Source organism: Watersipora subatra, chromosome 10 (assembly GCF_963576615.1).
Source record: "Watersipora subatra chromosome 10, tzWatSuba1.1, whole genome shotgun sequence".
Taxonomy (NCBI): Eukaryota; Metazoa; Bryozoa; class Gymnolaemata; order Cheilostomatida; family Watersiporidae; genus Watersipora; species Watersipora subatra.
The window spans coordinates 57,775,002-57,795,767 of record NC_088717.1 but is presented as its reverse complement, the minus strand read 5'-3'; the positions used below and the strand labels follow the sequence as shown (position 1 = coordinate 57,795,767).

General features: G+C 35.9%; 1 protein-coding gene across 1 annotated transcript in view; it reads right to left on the bottom strand.

Annotated features, from left to right (window-relative positions):
* LOC137406598 (long-chain-fatty-acid--CoA ligase 4-like) overlaps positions 1 to 17,346 on the bottom strand; it is a 31,374-nt gene extending 14,028 nt beyond the window's left edge. Inside the window, exons 1-7 of the mRNA XM_068093192.1 lie at positions 17,182 to 17,346; positions 11,838 to 12,041; positions 6,893 to 7,070; positions 5,141 to 5,247; positions 2,237 to 2,378; positions 1,142 to 1,292; positions 686 to 881 (exon numbers count right to left, since the gene is read on the bottom strand). Coding sequence (XP_067949293.1) covers positions 686 to 881; positions 1,142 to 1,292; positions 2,237 to 2,378; positions 5,141 to 5,247; positions 6,893 to 7,070; positions 11,838 to 12,041; positions 17,182 to 17,313 — 1,110 coding nt within the window. The 5' untranslated portion in view covers positions 17,314 to 17,346. The remainder of the gene's footprint in view (positions 1 to 685; positions 882 to 1,141; positions 1,293 to 2,236; positions 2,379 to 5,140; positions 5,248 to 6,892; positions 7,071 to 11,837; positions 12,042 to 17,181) is intronic.
* Between the last annotated feature and the right edge of the window lie 3,420 nt (positions 17,347 to 20,766).

Here is a 20,766-nt window from a genome sequence, read left to right as displayed (position 1 = left end):
CATATGAACAATCCACTTAAACTAACCTTGTACTGTAATATTTGACAAAAAATACACGAAAACAATATTGTGGAGGTTTACGCCTCCAAGGACATAGCAGCAAGATCAGACAACTCTAACGTTGTCAAAGTCATCATGCCTATTAAGTTGCTACCGGAATGGGACTTTTTAGCACAGAGGTTCTGACGCAGGACATTTTGACATCACAATTTCTGACGCAAGACCTTTTTAGCAACTTTTTAAAAGTTCAGAATTTATCCATCTTTTTTGACGGCTCAACAAACTTTAAGTAAAAGTGAAAAAAAGTGTACATAACAGCTACACTTACGTATTTGACAGATGCAGTTTATGAGATCCTTCAATCAAATTTTGGGGATGCAAACGTAAAAATGTAAATTTCAGTTTACTTTTTTACGTATTTCGAAGCAAAAGGTATGTGTGAAGTTTTACGAATAACATGTTTTTGTATTTTCTTGTTACTATCACCTGTTTATTTAAGTTATATAAACTAAATAATGTCGTGATATAAAAACAGCAGTGCTAGAAAGTATGGCTCCAAAAAAGCACAGCGCTAAAAATTCCTGCACCAGGAAGTCGTTGACTGAGTTACTATGATCTCATCTGATTTGCACTTCCAACGAGGCCAATGACAGAGAAGGCAATGCAGCGCTACAGACAGACCTACCGGCACGCAGGCCATGACGGTCGGCCTGAGGAGACTCACATCACCCTTCTGTCCCTTCTTTATGGCAGTCGATGTGTCGGCGAGAGTGTTGGGACTCGAGTAGCCTATACGACAGCCAGCGTATATGCAGGCAATCTCTGCGGAGAGCTCGAGTATATGAGCGAGTGGTAGGTATCCGACGTACACATCATCTGACCTATGTATGTACAACCATACATAAGACTGATATCATAGCCTGAGAACTCGTCAACAAGGCTAGGGTGTTAGGACCTACCTTAGAGGTAGTCATACTAGAAAACATAAGGAAAATAAATCCATGAATAAAGCTAATCAAATGAGTATGTTCTCATACCCTCCTTGCGCTAGTTATAGTTCACTTGATTGACAAACAAAATATCCATGATTTGAAGTTATCAGACAGCAAAGCACAATAGTTGGATAGCGGTATGTATTCACCTGGCCTTGACCCTAGCCAGCAGCCCACTGCAGGCGGCCATAACATTGGAATGGGAGAGTAGAACACCTTTAGGGAGCCCCGTTGAGCCACTAGTATACATGATGACAGCTAGATCATTTGGCGCGGGCATTGTATCCACGTATGTATTACCTGTCAACAAATGACACATACTCCATCAGTTTTATTTCAGGTACCTTTAAAGAGTTTTGCTGGTGGCGTGAGATATATAGACACCATAAGTTGACCGTTATGATGCATATTTACATGGTATCACATGTTTCAACAAAATATCTATTACCGTACTTTTCGGACTATTAGCCGCTACTGTTTTCTGACAATTTGAGCTATGCAGCTAATATAATGGTGCGGCTATTCTGTGGCGTTGTCTTTCACCGCTAGGGCGCATTAACCAGAATCTCCGGTTAGTGCGCCTCTAGCGGTGAAAGAAAATACGAAACAATGCCTAATGGTACTGTTCTGTTAGACACTAGGTTTTAAGCATCGGTTAATACGAAACAGTGCCATTAAGCACTGTTTCGTTTTAAACAGCCAAGTTGCTGCCGCGTTAAAAAGCACCGTCCTAAGTTCTGCGGCCTATACAAAGGTGCGGCCTATGTATTGTTTTATTAACGTTTTTTGCAAAATAAAGCAGATGCGGCTTATTTAGGGGTGCGGTTTATAGTCCACAAAGTACGGTATATCACTTGTATACGCTGACTTGTATAAGCTGCCAATTTTCAGTGACGCTTAACTTGGCCCTGACTTATGACTGATAATCAGAAATGCACCGTCTTGTATAGAAAGAACTATAGTGAACACTGATAGCGACCTTGCAATGTTTTAATAACTTTGCAACAAACAGATTCTCCCAATCAGAACAATAACAACATATTACTAAGACCTAATGATATGGACACTCTACCCATCCACTATATGCCTAACCTATATGACTAGATACAGTCCTAATACTTGTCTAAGCTCTAAGGTTACGTACACCAAAATTAAGCTTGTTTCTAGTAAAAATGTCAGCAACTAACAAAATTAGAAGAAAAGAGGTGAAGCAGAAGGAAGTAATTTGAGGTTTTAGTGCATACCCTGTGCTGCACCTCTCGCAATAAGTTCCTCTGAGCTAACAATTGTCACATCCCGTCCATCTACAATAGCAGCTGGGTTGACCGAGGTACGCCCCTTCATGTAGGTTATATGCTTCACTTTGGGTGTCTTGCTTAGGACTTTCTACAGAGAGTAAATAAGCACTATTGGATAACATCATCAGCGATTGCAAAAGAAATGGTCTAACAATCTTTCAGAGGACTTGTCTGCTCATGATACAGTACAAGCTGCAAGCGACTCCTTCAACAATGCACTCAGAATATAAAAGCTTGTAAAATGCTTTGTGAGAAGTAACTTTGGAGCGATCAATTTTAGCTTTGAATCTGAACTAAGTCATAAATTTTGGCTTCATGTTAGCCAAGGTCATCATCTTTGGTCCGCAATCTGCCTGAGGCGATAAAGTAGCTTTTGATCTGAGGTCGTAAATTTGTCAGTCATTTGAGTGTGAAATAGCAATAGCAGATTTGACTAGGTAGCGGAAGCTCCTCAGGCATCAGAGGCGACTCGACAGGGCTGGACTGCCTCTCTTTGATTAAGGCCTGCCCGAACAATCACAAACACGCATTCACTAATATTCCACTAGCAGTGAGACATATACGCGCACAATGTGATCTTCACTCCAGGCAACAAACACAACACATATTTGTTTTTAGAGATTCCGTGATCATGATTGGTATTTTGAGTATATGGTTCTATGTGTTAGAAATTCCTAAAAAATCGGGATGAATAGAAGCACATTGAGACACCATAACATTCCTATTCCTTCAGAGAGAACTTGGAACATTATCGCTGTTTCGGCAAAAGTAATCATTTCTAAAAAGTGATGACATATCAGAATAAAATCGTCTGTTACTCTTACAATCAGCAAATGATATTTAGACACTAGTTAACTGCACCCACATAAAAAGCCAGTAACTTTGCAGAAATATATTGAAAGAAACCCCTTTTCTAAACCCATTGCTTTGATTGGCTTCTCTCACATGAAGTCACATAAATATTGAAGCACTTTTTTAGTCTAATCGTATAGATAACAATAAGAGTAGTAACATTATATTATTTTGTGAATATTCGTTAACCTTACTCGACCAGTCCCAAGCTGGTTAACGCCTGCTAAAGATGGTCAAAAACTGCTTTGGCAAATTGAGGGATTTTATAAACTGTCGTGTTGGCTCCTAACTATCAGTAGTAAAAGATTGTTTGTCCAATTTGTATTTTATGCATGGGCTGAATCTTAGCCAGATCTTTACAATAAAAAAAACATTAATTATTTTGTTTTTCAAGTAAAATGCTGTATGAGAATTAAATACCTTTTGCAGCGTTAATGTAGCATATGATTTAATAAACAGAACGCAGCTCAGCATGGAACAAAGATTGTCTGGTGTATGACTTGAACTATTGGAATAAATCGGGTGTACATCCAGTGTTGTACTCTAGTGATGTACGTCTAGTGATGTACGTCTAGTGCTGTACGTCTAGTGCTGTACGTCTAGTGATGTACGTCTAGTGATGTACGTCTAGTGATGTACGTCTAGTGCTATACGTCTACTGCTGTACGTCTGCTGATGTACATCTAGTGCTGTATGTCTAGTGCTGTGAGTTTTATAACACATGATCGTGATCATTGACCTAGCTAAAAAATTTTTTTATTTATTTCCTGTGTCAAATCATACATGCATGACATACAATCATGACATACATGTAAATTAAAACAATAGGTCAGTGATTTATTAATGTGACATGAAAACTAATTGAATGTGCAATCAGTTTAGAATAACATAGGATTAAGGCAATAGCCATCAATTGTTTCTACAATACAGAGATATCCTAGGTTACACAGCAGCGGATGTATTTGTAATAGTCTATATTTAGAAATGTTTCAAAATACACATTTCCAGATTTCAAACATATTTCACAACTTAGTATTTGAGACATAATTGAAGTCGAATTCATGAAGTGATTAGTCACTGGTTTAAAGTGGCTAGTGTACCATGTAGTCACTGGTTTAAAGTGGCTAATGTACCATGTAGTCACCGGTTTAAAGTGGCTAGTGTACCATGTAGTCACTGGTTTAAAGTGGCTAGTGTACCATGTAGTCACTGGTTTAAAGTGGCTAGTGTACCATGTAGTCACTGGTTTAAAGTGGCTAGTGTACCATGTAGTCACTGGTTTAAAGTGGCTAGTGTACCATGTAGTCACTGGTTTAAAGTGGCTAGTGTACCATGTAGTCACCGGTTTAAAGTGGCTAGCTACATGTAGCCACTAGTTTAAAGTGGCTACATGTAGCCACTTCAAACCAATGTTTACATGTAGCCATATTCCAACTGCTGAGAAATTTGTACAAGAATGAATCTGAGCATGTTTTAAACACTAATATTTAGTTAGATATAAAACTCTAGCAAAGCCATGGACTAAGTCAATAAAATAGTGAAACCACTAACCTCTTTGTATAATATCGCAAAAAGTTGCGTATACACAAATAAATAGAACATTTTTATGAGCCTGTGCAATTTAAGGTCTGTTAAAAAGTCAGTTTGCATTGATGTTTTATGCATGGACTACTGAAAGAGCGCAGAATGTCCAATTTCTGCTACGCTAGTAATATAAACATAGGATATATTTTTTAATTTAGTGCTCTATAGGTAAAACTTAACATGGCCACTTTTGCATGTCTTCTGTCACCCCATTCAGAGTGTTTTGAAATCTCCGCTTTAATAAAACTGCAAGCACATTCTGTGAGGTTTTCGTGAGCTACAAATCTATTTGCTAAAATAATAAAACACTTATTCATAAATAAAGATTACAAATGAATGACTGGTACTGGCACAATATTTAGTTACGCATTCAAATTGTCCTTATCACTTTTGGTACACAAGCCTAGATATTACCTTGAACTTGTGTACAAGGTCTGCCGAGGTGACTATATGGGTTACTTCAGTCTGATTTATTCCGTAAATAATAGCCTCATCTCCAAGGGTCGCGTAAAGAGTAATCACTAGAAGAAGATAGACTAAATTATGCACAAACAGCATACAGACCAATGTGACTTGTAAAGCTGTACACTGTGCAATAAAATGCTTCAGCCACAAATCTAGTTCAATATAATAGGTCCACACCATTTGTGTAACAATCTATGATCAGTTGTGTATTGTTCATCGGCCTTTATTTTCTGGTCTTCATTTTCATTGGTCTTTATTTATAAATCCACAAGAAAGTATATTACAGCTAGATTAACTTAAGGCACAGGTGTCAAACACATGGCCCGCGGGCCAGTTGTGGCCCGCCACGTCATTTTATGTGGCCCGCCACGTCATTTTATGTGGCCCGCGAGAGCTTAATTACTCATTCGCACCCGACAATCAGTGTCGTATATGGACACTATACGACACTGATTTGAACGAGACGGAGTTAACTCCCGTATTTACCATAACGTTGCTAGGCACCCCAACACAAGTTATCTTGTCGCCGAAATTTATCCATTCCTTGTACCGTTATTTTTTAATTACATAAGAATAATTTTGATTGGTCGGAAAGAAAATTTTCTGGCTAATCAAACAAACATACAAATATGCCTCAATGATCTCTCTCGCAAAAGTTATAACTAAAATACTACACCCATTTCGACATCTAGCTAAACTGAAAATCATCGCGGTCAATTTATCATCATGGTCATCAATCATCGCAGTCAAATTTATCGTTCACGATCAATTCTTTTTCAACTCTAAAAGTAAATATGCAGATTCAGAAGGGGTAAAACAGTGAAAGACTGCATAAATCAAATCGAAACATTATTTTTAATGTCTCAAAGTTTTTACTAACTTTTAATTTTGTCAATTTGAATCGTTACACTCGAATAAAAATGCACTTTTTAGGCTGTCAGCCATAGTTAGACTAAAGTTATCATTCAATCTCGATAGGATCATATTGATTCTTAGAGTTGCTCCTGAAATCTGAAAAGTCAAGAGCAGAGTTACTGAACACATTTTTATTATTTGAAACATGTTTATGACAGTTTATTTGAGTTATATTTGGATGTAGATTTGCTATGCTTTCAAGGATAATACTCGCGAGGAAAAATTTGAAGTTATAGTTTCGTGATTTTCATGTTCATGACTAACTGTACATGTATAAATAATATTCATAACTTTGTATTGTATGTAATAAATAAGTAATTTTAGTCAAACACTGTATATTTTGCAATTTTTTCGGTGCAAGTCTAACTTTGTTTCAGTAAATAGCAAATAATTTTTTTGCTTTTTGCTGCTAACATATTGACTTTGTGTTGCAATTATTTAGTGTTTGCAGGTTTAATGTGTAGGCAAACAAATTCATGTTCTTAGCAGCTCAGAATTTTTGATTTTACTGAAGGTATGCCCATGTTAATGGGTATTGTGTAATTTTTCTGATTTTTTCGAAAACAAGTGTTCTGCATGTTTTGCTGTGCAACTGTTCTGTTTGCAGCTTTAAGTAATAAAGCCAGAGTTATTTATCATCAAAGACTAGTTAAAGTTATTTTACATTATTCGATTACATTTCGTTACAATTACAAATTACATCTGGCCCTGTGAGGCCAGCCATTACGCTGATTTGGCCTTCGGTGAAAATGAGTTTGACACCCTGACCTAAGGAATAAACCTCACCTGGAAAGTTCTGCCTGAAACAGGCCTGAGCAGCAATTATCCAATCAGCCCGGGTCTCAGCAAATATGAGTACATACATGGTAGGTGAAAGGCCAGAGAGAGCCAAGCCACGCCCAAAGTTTTTGACATCTTGCATTACTTCATTGTAACTTGTCCAATCATATTCACCCAAGATGCTCTGAAAGGGCATACCAGAATATGACTGACCCAGTGAAATCCATAAACACCAAAACACACTAATACAATAGTGAACCAGGGCCTAATCACAATAAGATGCTCAATGAATTTATATAGCAGTTTAGTGAACTAGTCATAGACATATTATCAACAATTGTAAGTCAGAAGTGAATACAAAATTTCAAGTTGTCTTTTCTTTCATTATAATCACTAGTGGAGAGAAGAGCAGACAATTCTTTTCATCATATACATCTATTGTAAACTATTTAAATGAACAAGACTTATGACTGCACTAGTACCCTCCCAACAACTCTTTGCACGATGAAATACATTAAATCCCAGACAATTTTACAAAACTTAGAAGCGTACATGAGCAGATGATCATATCGAAAGAAATGTCCACACTACAAACTTTCTATCATACACAACCATGACATTCCTGTTTTGACTGCCTAAAGAAAAGTTGAACTATAACTCTGTATTTTCTTAAAAGTGATATATATATATACCACTCAAATTAAAAACTACTGTATATACATATTTCATCAGTGCCAACGTCATCAATTATCCTCCAACCGGCTCAAATGCATTTAAGGAGCGAGTATTCAGATGGTAGAACTTTGCATTTTTTAGTAGAACTCACTAACATTGCTGGAGACATGGTACAATAAGCTTGCTTCTAGGACCAGAAAAGAGACAATTTATCTCTAGTCTCCCTGGTTTTGCCTTATCATGAAACAGTATTTTACAGTACAATCAATAGGATCACATAAGTATTGATCCAGTTAATATATAGTCAAAAGTCAATACATGTCAATAGTAAAGTTTTGAATTGCAGTGCAGAGATAAAGTCAGTTTGACTGACATATCTCCACTTTTCAATAAAAGACCCAATAAAATATGCTACTATGCAACTTTTTCAATGTAAGTTTCACAGAAAATGTTATTTAAAGCAGCTTTGAGTTGCTCTTTTATAAAATTTCATTAAATTAAGACTACAATTTAAAATGAAATGAGAATGTAGAAATGTCAAACAGAAATGTTTATAAAGTTACCCTCTACTTATGGCTGCCTTAACATAAGAATTTTTCAACATATGTTCAAAGCAATGCATTTTCGAGAAGTAAAAGGTCTGGTTAAAATTACAAATAATAGAAATTAAGTGTACTCTACCTAGTCTACATTAGAGAGAGTTGTCGCAGATCACACACTCGCATATAAGTGTTTTAAGGCTAACGTAACAATAAAAATTGGTTTCTTAAATTTAGTTTTTTACATAATTAATTCGTTTTAATGCCACAAACGTTTAGTCACCTTAGATAGTTATCCTCAAGTCTTTGGACTGTGAAACAAATAACAGTTTATTTTTATGGGAATATCTACTCCAACGTAACAGATTCAAAATACAAAGTAAATCTTAGAATTATCTAACTTCAAACTTAGAGGTTTGACTGTAAGTGTTTTATAGATGAGTCACAACAAGGATGACCAAATATCATATTTTTCACAATGCATCTCAGCCCACCGCAAGTCTTGTCCGACTTTAATGCAAAGCCTGTTAGATAACATGGCCTTATCTGTCCTTGTTCCATAAGTATATCATCACACTAGCTATTAGCCATGACAGAGTGTGTAGCAGTCTGAACAATGAGCAAACCAAACTTTTACATCTTTATTACACCTTTATTTTCTATTTAAAGCAATCCTAAAAGCTATTTCTACTGATATAAGTAAACAAATTATTTCCTTATCAAATCCTTTGGTGGTTGCTGGCCTGGTTCGCCAGGTTGGCAGAAGTAACTGGTTAGTTTTAAAATAGATAAAAACCGTTAATCGCAGATTGCTTGTCGTTATGGTAAATATTTGTTATATATTATGTTGAACTATTGATTAGAGTAAGTAATACTCAGCTGATAGTTATTTTCACTTCACTACAGCCGTATAATGTAATAAGTGCAACCGATAAACATCTTCCTGATTTTATATTTACACGCTGAGCTTTCAAGACAAAAGTTCACTCAGTGACAATTTATCAATCGCATTGATCACGTTTTTGTTCAGTAAAATGAAAGCTCAACAGCAGTGTCAGTCGAGCTCACTAAAATGGGTAACACGACAATGGAATGAAGGCAGACACTAATGAGGCGTGTTTACTAGGTATAACACTTAACTAAGACTCCTGCAGTGATCGTACCATAGTATACTTGCTAGGTTGTCCAACAATTCCTGTTATAAAGGAAAGTTAATTAAAGATAAATACATAAATGACCATAAGAAAAATGTCTCCCAATCCCAGGGCTGATACTCTGAAAGAAACACCCACCTGGATAGGCCCAGACTTGGATATTGTACCCCCAATCACCTGGTTGGTCAATTGGAATTTGGATAATGTACCCCCAATCACCTGGTTGGTCAATTTGAAATACACCCCTTAAACACTGGGAGTTCCCTAGAGGGCGCCCAGGTTCCAGGCTGCGCTAAACATCTAATATGATTCATGTATTAATAAAGCAGAAACAAGCTACAAACAAAATTTCCAATTTTATTTAATTACGTTTTTATTTCGGATTTTTTGTTGGTTTAGTATTGCAAAAAGGATCGTTTTTCTTCTGAGAACGGCTTATTTTTTGTTGCTAACATAGACCAATATATTGTAGTTTACTATTGGTGAAAAAATTAAACAAAAAAAAGACAATTAGATAACCATAAATCAATTTATAAAAACCGTTCGTGTGGTGACATAATAGTCGCTCTGTTTACTAGCGTCAGTATCGCAAAACGACAAAAATGTTGCTATGCCTGCAAAAGGGTTAATAAAACTTATTCCAAACACGAACCATCAGATTATCATTTTATTTACAAAAGAAAACATAATAATACCAATAAAAGAAATATCATATCATTCATTCTGAGTATATTGCTAAAGGGTTGCTAAGATGATGCAGTGTCGACTGTCTCTTTTCCCTGCCTTTTCCGTCAGCAAGCATGCAAATTTTAATGCAATCTGCATTAAAATGAAGACTGTGGAATTTTGGTGCAATTTATTGGTATTACTTTGGCTGAATAAAACCTTAATGAGCATGGGCCCTTTTACTGGCTTGGTTGTGGAAACCCCCCTAAAGTAGCAAATTCACTGACAGTGCCCCATGGTCTGAAAACCCCCCTAAAACGTGATTTTGGGCCGAACCTAATGGGCCTTTTGAGGGGGAGTATCAGCCCTGGGCTCCCAATCACCCCATCAGGCTAATAAACAAACCATGGACTAAATATTTATCCTCACGATTACTGGATAGCTGCTAGATAAGACAGCAGATAGATGCAAGCATCAACATGAACCATTGAACAGCTCTATAAAATCAATGATAGATGCTACGTAGTGACGAGGAGTCCTTGATAACTGCTGTTACTTCATAATTCACATTATCTCCACAGCGTGTGTATAAATGACATGTATGTGTGGGTGAGAGATGGTAGCTGCGTGTACAAATGTTGTAGAATCAATTATGATGCATTGTCGTAAATATTTATTAAAGAACTGATTGTGATGCTGGCTCTGAGGCTTCTTCCAGCTAAGCCCCAAATTCTTACTCTAAATATTGTCTTGAAGCTCGCGTCTCCAACACAGCAATATTTGTGTTATTAGCGCAAAATATACGAATAGGATTACTAGCTGAGTGATGCTCTGGGCTGACTAATATGGACAGCCGCCAAATTAGCAAGATCTACTTGGCATTTCAAAAATCCTACAAAAATTAACCAGATCATTTTGCCAATGAAATGTCTTCAACTAGAGTGTATTTTGATCAACACTACTGCAGTTCGCAATGAGTTATCACATGAGCCAACATTATAACCGTGCGCTTTAAAAAATTCATATTAATTCAGTTGACTTGTTGTGATTTTATTTGCATGCGATTCTGTTGTAGACGGATAAACTTTTTTTTCAAGCGTGAAAAAAAACAATAAAAAAATTAAGTCCAAGCTGAATTAGTGGATAATAAAATTATAAATTATTTTATCAAACTCAAGGATCGACTATGCGAATAAAAAAAGACTGATGCCAGATGGTTTAAGCGTATTTGCTCTGACTGGATTGACCGTCCCCAGATATACCATCTGCCACCATTAGGAATTTTACTCTTTGAATAAGCAGTCGTCATTTAGAAAAGCGATAAAGAAATTATAACAAAATAATTGTAAAAAATAGTCAGAGGATGTGACAGGCATTGAACAATTAGGGCCACTCTACAATGATTAGGTTATCAGATGAACTGCTCAAAGGTTGAAGTGGACACTAAGTAAAATAGAGGTGGGACGAAACAATGATGTTCGTTGTCAGCCTAGGGAAAAACTTTTGTCCTTGACATTTCTAGAAATTAATTGTTAATATGACACTTGTAATATAATTGTATGTTTCTTTGGTATTCACTTTTTGTAATTTTATTTTCTTAAACTATTTTTATTCAAAATAACATTATATTTTTGTAGTGATCAACTTTTCATTACACATCAAACTACATTCTTTTGATGCTATTTGAGATTCAATTTAAAACTAAATTTTTTGATGATCAGATAGCCAACAATGACGAGCAACAAGCAAAGATATCAACCAATCCTTACACAGGAATTCACCAGCATACGCTTTGGCTGGTGCTAGCATACAATGTAGTTGAAGCTAGCATACAATGCTAGCATCAACACTAACTCAATATTTCTTCAAGGAGTCCACTTCAACCTTCAAAGCAGGCCATTCAAGGGATTAAGGTACCTTCTTAAAGACTTTCCCATTGGGTTGGAGCTCATCTTCTTCTCTGAAGAACTGGCGTGTGCCGAGGCACGGCTGTTCCCCGTACTTGAGTACCGATTTCTCAAAAAGTTCTGCTAGCGTCTGGCAGTCAGCATCAGGTGTAGTAGTCAGCACTGGCTCACCTATACATCCCCAATAACCCTCAGGTCCGCCTCTCAGTGTGGCCTGTATGCATAAAATAATATATAAAAATAAGGATTATACTCATTGGCACTAGGCATTATTGGACAGCTGAATGGTAGATAAGTTCAGGTGCTAGGGTGTTTTCAAAATGACCTAGGTCTCTATCGCTGACTAAGGCCTGTAATGACTAATGAGCTATCGTTGAGGCCTAAGTCATTGGTTCTTAACTTTGTTGGCAGTATATGTATACATGTAACTCCACCAGTATATGTATACATGTAACCCCACCAGTTTGCTAAATGCTCTTTTACCGAACCCTTTTATTCAAAAATAAAAATATGATTTTTCTCCCAATCAAGACATGTGTATATGTTTTACTGGTGAACAGAATGAATTGTACATTAACATCACTGTGTTCAAAGAACAGAAACAATGCAATGCATGAACTCACAACGAAATCTGCAACTTACACAGAGTTGCAAGGTCATGCCTTATTAAATTATATGTAATTACATATCTTTTTATAAAGACATGACCTTGGAACTCTGTGTAACTTCTGCAGTTGACTTTGAGAGACTACTTATGTGTCTTGTCTTCCGCTGAACCCTGAGACTGACTCATCGAACCCTAGTGTTCAAACGAATTTACGTTAAGAACCACTGACCTAGGCATACGCATAAACTCGGAGTTATTCTCTACATACAGCTATAGCAATAACTGATTGTCACAGTAATTATTTTATTGATTAGAGGAAGATTCCCCAGACACCCCATAACAACATTTCTATGAAAACTGTTACATGGCAAGCTACAGGCTGTTTCACAAAAACGTCTCACCAAGTGAGACAAAACAAGTTTATGTCTCAACGTAAAAACTAAACATTTCAAGATGGACTACAAGTGGAGTGAACACCTGAGGTAATTTGCAGCATCTGTTCAAAGCTTAAAGGTTGACTTGCAACAAAATTCACATTACAGTTATTTGGTATCAAAAGATTCACCATGTCTTACTCTGTTGTGTTGTAAGTGCCAAATATGTGGAAATGTGATTACAAGCTCTAAAAAGCTCAAAAATGAAAAGCCGCCGTAGATTGGAATCTCTTTATTTTGATGACGTAGCCACGAAATTTGGTTATCGTCTTGTCACGTATGTTCTCACGTGAATTGAAAGGCCAATACAAAGCTCAATATAAAACTTATCGTAGTACTAGTTTATGACAAACCCTTTGGGTTTTACCGAAGACCCCGTATCAAATATAGATGCTCGCTACTTTACAGTTTTGTTTCGGCCTGGTCTAATCGGCAAGTCGTAATCTGATCGTGTGACTCAATACTTCGCAAATAATTTTTGCAGCACTCTTCGATTATCACAGGTGACCAACAGGCTCGTCTTGACTATCAGACAATGATATGTACTCCTTCGAGGTAAGGTTGAAAAGTTAAATGAATTTCTACAGTAAGTTATAAGATATCACTGCTAAAAGTGATAGCATTACAATGACGATAAAACAGACGCGTAAGAACAATAGACGTGGTTTTATTGAATGCGTGAAGTATATTTGTGAAAATATTTCGACGAATAAGGTTGCATGAAAGTGTAGACAGAAACCATCTCTCACAAATGCGTCACATTTAAGCCGTTTTGGAAAGAGAATCCAAACTACGGCGGTCTCGCATGGCTGCGATTAACTGTTCGTTTTTTAGCTTTTAAGAGCTTGTAATCACATTTCCACATATTTTGCACCTACAACACAACAGAATAAGATATGGTGAATCTTATGATACCAAATAACTGTAATGTAAATTGTGTTGCAAGTCACCTTTAACAAAGCCTCGTAGATTTGTAGGTCAACGCGAATAAGATGAATGAAAAACTGAAAAAACATATAGATAGAAAATAAAACTGGCAAAGTGAGATACTGAGATGTCTCTCTCTATTACCACTTCCATATTTGCAGTCTGCGAGTTGCTTAGCCAAGTCTAAACTCAGTTCGCCTGCCTCCAACGTAAAGTAATAAGAAAAAATGTTCCCGGTGATCATCTTGTCATTAATTTTTTTGCATATCTTACGTATGGATTAGCTTTATTGCTATGCGTAATTATCTGCAACATTTGTTGAGGAGGCATCGTGAGCTTTTGACATATATGGAATAAATTCATTGAATAACAGTGTAATTTTGTATGAGAATATCTGATCTAATATACTATGGTTTCAATCTACAAAACGGGCACTATAATAAATTAAATTCATATTGTAAACAAGGGGCAATGCTATAATTCAATGTGGCCAATGTTTGAAAAGCGATCAATCTTTTTACCATGTGGCCAAATTCCACGGTCAATTTAAGTTGATATACAGTAGAAGTGTAACGCTAGCGTGTCAAGGACAAGTTGATTTAGTTGATACACGGTAGAATTATAACATTAGCATATCGATGACAGATTGAAGAGCTTGGCTCCTTCCAAAAAAGGCTATCAATGTGGCTTGATATATTTTCAGTCGGTAACATTGAATTGAAGTGCAAGAATGACTTCATAGAGAATGTTTCCATGGAGAAAATGCTGCAATAGCCGTTGGATGCATTTCCTTTCAACAACCTAAAGAATGTTAATACGCCAATCTTTGATATACGGACAATTCAATTTTCAATACACTAAACCATGTATGTATTACCACTTCATGGAAACATGAACAGAATACAGGTTTGAGCATTTCCAAATGTGCAAAGCACAGGCTAGTCACTAGTAGTTACTAGAAGACGCATACAGTTACTCCGCAACATTCCTGCACCTGAATGTTTGTGCCAAATAGTCCCATTCCAAGCAATTCATATGCATCAAGCGAGAAAATGCTGCACTCATAAAACAAACGTGTGTCAGTTTATTCTCGACAGGGGTCGCTGCATGTAGTACAAAACTAATTACCTCGCTGCTAAGTCACCTGTTATCGCTGCCTCATCAAATCTCATATCCGCTAGTAGAGAATCACGCAAAGATGATCAGTGATAATAGTAAGAACTAGAGGAGATGTGCAGTTGGCATTACTCCCTAATATTACTGTTAAAAGTGATACTACATATTATCAGAAGGAAGACTTATATATGTAGGAGATGTACAGTAGGCATTACTTCCTAATATTACTGTTAAAAGTGATACTACATATTATCAGAAGGAAGACTTGCGAGTCAGAAGCTAACAGAGGAAGTGCTTGCACGCTGCTTTTCACTGAACCGCCAAGAAATGCAATCAGTTGACAGCGCTGCAGTATGTTACATAGACTATGGCATATAACGCATGAGCTGACAACTCTGATTAAGTTGATATGACAGTCAGCCAGTTAAATTTGCTGATCACCTTCTCACGGTGATTGACCAATTGTCTCTATCTCCTCTCTACAAATGAGTAATGTATTCGGGTGAGACCAACTGAGATGAAAATAGACAATTATATAATGGTTGATACCGCCTAGACTGGGATGTAAGGATACTTTTGTAAACCTATGCAGCAGGAAGCTGCAAGCACTCGACTTTTGACCAAATCAGTTAAAGTGTCGAGTACAATAAAGAGAAGACGTCTAAAATTGTTATATAAAAATACCAATTTAATGTGATGCTAAATTTAGCTTATTATACGTTTGTTGGAGATGGAGTGGCGCATTTATGGCAGTGATACTCTGCACAGTCAGCAAATCCTAGCGTGTCACTACCAGAGGATTTCACGGGTAGGCTCACTTTTGGCCAGTTAAACAGAGTTTTACAACCAAGGACAGTAATAAAAAGAGCATGCGCGTGATAAGAGCACGTAATATGACTATTACAAACTAACTGCTAAATATAAATTGAAATCCTACGACAATTCAATGATCATTATGTCTATGCGGCACTCTGTATGTAGTGAAATGGCATCCCTAGGGCTAGGGAACTGGGCTATTGATGATAGCGGTGAAAGCAATAAACCTCTGATTGGTCACACTATGAGCCCATACAAGGCTTCCAGTACAAAGTCCGCTATCACATCAAGCAGTTGGCAATCACTGACAGTTGATGGAATGTCCTCAGTTCTGATTGCAGCGGACACGGCGCAAATCGAATCCTGTACAAAGCAACTTAAGTAGTCTGGTTAGCTCATAACTCATCTTTCAAGAGAGAAACAATTGATCGAAAAATCGTATATACCAAATACGAACACTCACCACAGCGTTGAACTATGAACCTAAACAAAATAACTTTCAAAAACAATTTTTATTAATATACACTGTAACTGGAAGAAGGGTGCAATATATTCATGTTGCCATGTATCACAATAGATAGCAATATTGCCCGTTCACTATGGTTTCTGTCTGGAAATGTTGTATAGCCTATTACTATTGCAAGGCAAAACTGCTCAACATGTGCGGCAACGGAAGCAGGTTGGCGAGGCAAGGCTCTTACAAGGTCATATATACATAATAATAGGCAAATCAAATGGTTTGAGAATAGCCATATATCAGTGAACGTTTTTGCTAAACTAAAGTAAAGATCTGCGTAGGCAAACGTATCATCTTTGAAAAATAATATGATAGTAATTATGAACTTTTAATATATCTTTAAAAAATATTCTTTCAGCCATGAGAACAATAACCACTTCATAAAGGTCTGTATACAATATTTTATGATTTTTAAAGATTATAGTAAGTTTGCCTTCAGTTGTCTACAATTGATGATCTACACAGAGGAATGTTGTGGATTCACTTACCAATATTAGGATAGTCTAAGTGGAATAGAATGTACTCAGATTAAAGGTTAAAAGTAGCCTACTGTAGATTAGCTACAACAATAGCTATCAATATTTGGTGTATTTTTAGAGTATTTGCTGAAAAAAGTCAGATGATTTATTTTTATGATTGATGGATGAATACGACTTGATTAATTTAGTTTTCCCCTGTAATTTAGTTTTCATATTTAATTAAAGTCTTTTTTATATTTATTCAATATAGCTTTATGTAATGTATTTGTTTAAATACTCATTGTTTGTGGACTCAATAACAAATCGAAAATAGAATTTGTCAATTATGAGAATATTTGTTCCAACATCTGACAGTTTTAATATATGAAACAAATATGGGCATGAACTAACCGACGGTACAAACTTCTAATACTCGAAAAGACAAAATTACAGAGATTTATTTTTAATTCTACAGTTACCTTGCAAGCGTTAGATTCCCGCAGGACCTGGCCTTGCTGTTGGTAGAAATAGTATGGAATAAAAGTGACAACATCATAGAAGAAAGAGATGGTTTTAAGAGCAGTGAGTAACGCTGACTCAAGCAGTGGCATTGTTGGCAGTGTCAGGACATTTACTTATTCACTCTACAAGGAAACATCATAAGATGCAGATGCAATTACAAGGCGATTTTCATTGCAGCTCATAAGGTGCATTTATTTAGATGGCATTCAGACAAGCTGCCAGTTTTGGACTAGCATGAGAGGTCATTGATTGGCTTTTGTTCCGGAACTTTTCAGACTGAGCAAACTAGCATATCAAAAATTCTATAAATTATTTCCTATCACCAAATAAAATGCAATCTATTGCAATCAAATCATATCTATTGCACATAATATGAACAAAGCAGACTTATCGTGTAATCGAATAATGCTTTTACAGGCTCATAATAATTGTAAGTAAATAGGTTCACTACTACTTGGGCTAAGCATTGACTAAGTGTCTTTTATGAACAATTTTGTCAGTGAAATATTTTTGTCAATTCATTGTTAACTATACTTTAACATTGACACATCTTTACATGACTTAATCATGAGCTTTTCTACACAAAAAACAACAATATCATCAAAATACGTAACATAGTGAAATATATTACAGCAAAAACATCCATTTCAACTCAATATTAAATTAACTTTATTTAGGTTTCGTCAAAATAAAAAGATTAGTTTGCAATTTATAATGAAATTACGACAATCTTATTAGAGCTATATCAATGGTTTTTGATCTCAAAATAAATAATTAGCATGCTTGCGATTAACGTAAGAAAAGGCTATGTTTAATGTATTTTTAGATTGTACCAGAAATTATTGTTCAGACAAATTGCAACAAGTGTTCCAACTATAAATTAGAAAAAAAGTCAAAAGGAAAGTAGCCAATGAGTAGTTGAGATATCTTCAAAAGTGATCATCTGCAATCTCTAGCTTCATGTACTTTGACACCGAGTATACATGTGTATATATATATATGCATATATTTATTAGCTTGTTCGCATAGAAAGGTCTTTATTTAGCGTATTGACTAGTACTCTATAATTGCATTAACTGCAGCAATCAAAGCTTAACCGTAACAGATACTTGTAGAAGGTAAAATTATTAGACCTTATTAACATACACACCGTACAAAGGATAAACAATAGTTTACTTCAATTGGTACAATATACACCAGCCATTACATTGTACCAATGAACATTGTAAATAAAGTCTGAAATAACTATATCAAGTTCAACTTATTATAATCACATCTTCAAGCTGCTTATACCACTTTGCTGTGGTATAAGCAGCAGACCCCTATACCACTTTGCTGTGGTATAAGCAGCTTGCTGTGGTATAGGGGTCTGAATTAGCAAACAGCTAAGCTGAAGAAAAAAAGGAATTAAAGGAACTCAGTAGAAGGTATTCATTAAATTTGCTGCTGAGAGTTGTGTCCAACAAGTTATTATAAATAGCATGTCCTTGTGGGCTTTAGCGTGTTTAAGGAAACAAAAGCCATCTCACATGAAATAGGATTGAGAATGTTTATGATGTGATATGAAAATGAGCTTCCTTAACGTTGACTTTTTGTACTATCCTACACATGAAACCAAAATTTTTCTGGTTTCACTGAAATTAAAAGTTGTGGTGCAAGTACATCACAGTATTTTGGTACATATGAACATAAGCTTTCGTTGTCTCCAAACAATTTAGGGGCTGAGTAGAGCCTGCAAAGTAATTTCGGTTACTTGTTAGAATAATGTAATTTTATACACCAGCTTATTTCAGCATACAAATTCATTATCAGTAATGGATAAAGCTTGTCTATTCTCTAGAGAGGTGATGTCATCGCTGGTATTGTGCTAAAACAAAACGAAATATTGTATCTCTAGCAAATATTTTTTGTTTGCATTAATGTATTGACTTGAGTATCAAATTAGAGGTATAAAAATGATGCCAGCATTTTAAAATATTCTGCTATGCTTGAAGATAGTATTATGAAAGAACATTTGAGTTGTAATCTTTTTATCGTTTTTGTTAGATAATTTTTATGACAAAAAGAATTTGCTTCCTATCTACTTGCAAGCAATAACTGCTTTAATGATTTGCCTAAAAGGAAAGGAAGATATTTTGTTCTGAATTGTTCTTCAGCAGTGATAAAAAATCTAGTTTTTATCAAACTGCTTTGTGATGCTACTAATTTATTTGCTATTTATTTAATGCTTGAAGTCTAAGTTTATTTTAAAAACTTCTAGATTCGAGAATAGTACCAAACTTGACATCGCCTTTTTTTTAAAGTTATTTTTATAGTGCCACACGACTTGAACCAAGAAATTTTTTTATTATCACACAGTCATATTAAGATTTGCAAACAGTTACAATTGTTGAAGTTTGGGCAAATTTAAATCAAAAGGTGATTGTGTAGACCATCTCGTAATGGATATATAGTACACTCAACACTACAACAAACTAGCAAGTGCTATTTTAGGCAAGTGACTTGCCAGTCACAGCATGCTGTTGACTATTGGTGATTTTCAATCAATATTGTAGATTCGAACCTTGGGCTTTTTAAGATACAAGATGGAAAGATGCTATGGTACACCTGATGGGCATGTTGAGGTGGGTTCGCCTTTGCGCTGTATGAGTGAGCATTTCGGATTTCTTTTGTCAACCAGTTTTTGGAAGGCTGAAAATAGGTTCCAGCGGCAGATATCGCCAAAGAACATTATCATCAAAAAAGATCCATTAGATTTCTATGTCTTCAAGTAATTTGAGCTGTTTCTAAGCTTCCGTAATCGGTAATGCTATGCTTTTCTTTGAAGTTCTTACAAAATCTTACAGCCTGGATCTGTATGTTGCATTGCTGTATGCTCTATTGCAGTATGTTCGAAGCTGTATGTTCTATTGCTATTTCTTTCCACAGGTTGAGTTATCAACTTTCAAAGAGTGACACCATGCTCCAAGATTGGCCGACCAAAACTCTAATAGGCAAAAAGCTTGCCACTTCCAATTTTTTCACAGAGAGGGGAAGTCCTTGAGATATCCTAAAACCTTTGTAGCGTTGTCGACTTTAGCGGCAATATGTTTATCAAATTTGATTCTCCAATAACTAGTCTAAAAAAACACCTCAGAGAGCTGCCATCAACTGAGTAACTTGGAAGTGACACTGTGTTTGGAGTGAGAAAACTATAGCTACAGTATGATATAGTGCTTTACTGGTGTTGTTCTATAGCATTAATTTTTTATATATACAACATTGTCAAATTTAACTGAAAGCCGTGGAAAGCAAGAAAAACCTAGTTCACCAGAGATATCTGTAGCTATAGTAATCCTCCCGAGTTGTTTTGATGTTTCCCTCCCTCAATCATTTCCACCTTCCTGTGGTGGAGAAAGGTAGAACTGAAAAGTAAACTCCTTCAGTCTTTCTAGCGGCTGATGGCTCTTCTGCTTTGCACTTGAAGAAGACCTGATACTTTGTTAAGCCATAATTTTACGTTACCATATAGTTTGTGCAATCTTATGTACACTATTTAACTA